The sequence below is a fragment of the Cebus imitator genome, unplaced genomic scaffold, assembly GCF_001604975.1.
Source record: "Cebus imitator isolate Cc_AM_T3 unplaced genomic scaffold, Cebus_imitator-1.0 Scaffold221, whole genome shotgun sequence".
NCBI lineage: Eukaryota > Metazoa > Chordata > Mammalia > Primates > Cebidae > Cebus > Cebus imitator.
This window is the reverse complement of record NW_016107536.1, coordinates 51,846-54,840: the sequence shown is the minus strand read 5'-3', so window position 1 is coordinate 54,840 and position 2,995 is coordinate 51,846. Positions and strand designations below refer to the sequence as shown.

At 60.4% G+C, this 2,995-nt stretch overlaps 1 protein-coding gene across 33 annotated transcripts in view; it reads right to left on the bottom strand.

Moving 5' to 3' along the window:
- DMTN (dematin actin binding protein) overlaps positions 1-2,995 on the bottom strand; it is a 30,734-nt gene that overhangs the window by 16,167 nt on the left and 11,572 nt on the right. For 9 of the 33 annotated variants that reach the window (XM_037746101.1, XM_037746096.1, XM_017549637.2 and 6 more), the window contains 3 exons: positions 1,973-2,028; positions 1,707-1,781; positions 1,183-1,338 (listed from right to left, as the gene is read on the bottom strand). In XM_037746101.1, coding sequence (XP_037602029.1) covers positions 1,183-1,338; positions 1,707-1,781; positions 1,973-1,990 — 249 coding nt within the window. In that variant the 5' untranslated portion in view covers positions 1,991-2,028. Of the gene's footprint in view, positions 1-1,182; positions 1,339-1,706; positions 1,782-1,972; positions 2,144-2,995 lie in introns of all 33 variants that reach the window. The other 24 variants (XM_017549642.1, XM_017549652.1, XM_017549649.1 and 21 more) reach the window with 3 other exon arrangements.

Genomic DNA, 2,995 nt, shown 5'->3' with positions numbered 1-2,995 from the left:
CTTCCTTCCTTCCCTCCTTCCTTCCTTCCCTCCTTCCCTTCCTTCCTTTCCTCTTTCCTTCCTTCCTTCTTGTTTCCTACCTTCCCTACCTTCCCTCCCTCCCTCCTTCCTCTCTCTCTCCCTCTCTCTCATCTTTTATTTTTTTCTTTCCTTTTTCCTTTTTCTTTCACTCCCTTCTTCCCTCCCTTCCCTCCTTCCTTCCTTTCTTCCTCTCTCTCCCCTTTCTTCTCTCTTCTCCTCTCTTCTACTTTCTTCTCTCTCCTCTCTCCCTCTCTCATCTTTCTTTTTTGCAGTCTCACTCTGTCACCCAGCCTAGAGAGCAGTGGCTCGATCACAGCTCACCGCAGTCTCCCCTCCTGGGCTCAAGGGATCCTCCCACCTCAGCCTCCTGAGCAGCTGAAACTACAGGCACATACCACCACACCTTGCTAATTTTTGTAGAGATAGGGGTCTCCCTATGTTGCCCAGGCCGGACTCAAACTCCTGGCCTCAAGTGACCCTCCTACCTTGGCCTCCACAAGTGCTGGGATTATAGATGTGAGCCACCATGCCTGGCCTTCTGAGAACCAACTAAGGAATAGTTGGTCCTGTCCTCAGAGCATCAATACAAATAGAAGGGACAAGACCAACAAGCATTCAGGGATGAGGTCCAGGGTCATCACGAAGGAACTGAAGTCACCCCATGGTTTAGCCCCGTGTCACGGGTCAGCCACGACACTACCGTGCCGTGGACAGTTGGACACTCCTCAGTTCATGAGTACCTGCCTTGTACACTCTCCTGCACCTTGACTACCTTGCATGTGGACGGGCGGAAAGGTCACCTCTGTTTTATAGGAGGGTAAACTGAGGCCACAACATCACACAGGTCCCTCTGCTGGACTTTCAGCCCCACGCTCAGTGCATCTGAGCTGTTGCCACAAATCTTGCTCTTCCTGCCCCCTGTGTGCTGCTGCCATCCAAATGTGTCCACCTCTCTACATTTGAGCGACACACCAGCCCAGAGCCTGTTCGCCTGCTCTCTTTAACGCTGGATAGACGACTGGTTGGTTCATGTGCACAGTTCCCGCTCTTGTTTTTGCTGAGGCAGACCTCCGGGAAAGGAAGCACGGGAGGGATCGGTCCCCACCCAGTGTGACTTGGTGGGGCCTCCCCTCAAGTTCTGCCCAAGAGAAGGCCCCTCACCTCCCGGCTGCGGGGCAGCTCCACGTGTTCCAGGAGGGAATACGTGAAGTGGGGCTCGTAGATCATGAGGTCGGGCCGCTCGATGTCCAGGATGGCCTTGTCCTTGGGGATGGCAGCCAGGTCCTTGTAGCCTAGCACCTGATTGTCCATCTTGGCCTGAAGGGAAACGTGTGCGTGGAACAGCTGTGCCGAAAACCCCGCCTAGGACACAGGCCCTGCTAGCTAGACTTATGTTAATTGCCAAGAACGTCTGCCATTGCAGACTTTAACAATTCTGCTAATTTAAAAATTTAGTCACCTTAAAACATGATAGTCCTTTACCTAGCACTTCGGGTGTAAGGAAACCAGAGCACTGGAAGTGGAATGTGGGAGCGTCTCTGGGTTTCGGGGTTCTCTCCGCCCGCCAGCACTGGCGGGACCACCACTGGGGAGGCTCTGCAGGCAGCTCCCCAGCAGCCAGGGTGCCCCACCCGCCCTGCTCCCAGCCTGGTGGAGGGGTGCTGGTGGCCGAGAGGGGTACTCACCACGATGCTGGAGGGAGGGCCAGGCACATTGGAGTCTCGGGAGGAGCTCACGCTCCCGGGGGAGGTAAGTGGTTGCTGGGGAGAGCGAGAAGGCGGGCGAGTGGGCACGTGCGTGGGTGCGGGGGCGGGGCAGGGGCGGCCCTAGGCCTGGGGGACCCGGGGCGCTGCGCGGCGCTGCGCGGCGGGTGGCCACCAGGTGGCGCCCTGGACTCCCGAGCGGCCCCCACCCGCCCTCGGCGCCCCCGGCCCGGGGCGGCGCCGCGCACCTTCTGCAGCCGTTCCATGCAGCCCGGAGCTCGCCGGCCGGGTCACTCGCAGAGCCCTGTGCGCGAGGGGAGAGGACAGCGAGTCAGGCTCGGCGCGGCTGCTGGGCGCTGCGCGCTCGGGGCCGCGAAAGCAGCCGGCGCGTCCTCATCCCTCGGCGGCGACTCTCCAGGCTGCCGGGAGAAGGAGGGGGGCGGCGCCGGGGCGGCGTTAGGCTGCGGGGCCTCCGCGGGCGGCCGCTCTCCAGGCAGCCGGGCCCCGCGCGGCGCAGGCGTCCCATCCGCTCAGACCCGGAGAACGCGCGCGTGGACGGGAAGCGGCCGAGGGACGGGTGGCGCTTGTTTTTGAGCCATTGTTCTCTGGCTCCTAAGGAAATGACGGCAGGGGTCAGCGGGCTCCCCGGGCGGAGGCCTCCACGGCCCTGCTCCGCTGCACCTGCCCTCCCGCCCTGGCCTGACCCGGCCTGCGGCCCCAGCTCGGGCCCTCCCCTCCCGGCCGCTGGTCCCACTCCCGCTCGGGGCACCGTCCCCGCCGCCACTTCCCGGCGCTCGCCCAGGAGGGGGTGTTAACACAGAGGGTTCCGTGAGCAGCCCGGCTTCAGCATCCCTCATCCAAAACCTGACATCCGCACTCCGAAACTTCGTGAGTGCCTCCGTGACGCCACAAGTGGAAATTCCGCACGTCGAACTTCACGCAAACTTTGTTTCATGCACAAAATTGTTTTTAAAACACTGTATAGGTCGGGCATAAGTGGCTCACGCAGGCAGTCCCAGCACTTTGCGACGCTGAGGCAGGAGGACTGCTTGAACCCAGGAGTTCGAGACCAGCCTGGACAATACAGTGAAACCCTGTCTCTACAAACAAATTTAAAATTTAGCCAGGCGTGGTGTTGCATGCCTGTAGTCCTAGCTACTAGGGAGGCTGAGGTGGATCACTTGAGCCCGGGAGATTGAGCCTGCAGTGAGCTAAGATTGCACCACTGCCCTCCAGCCTGAGTGACAGAGTAAGGCCCTGTTTCATTAAAA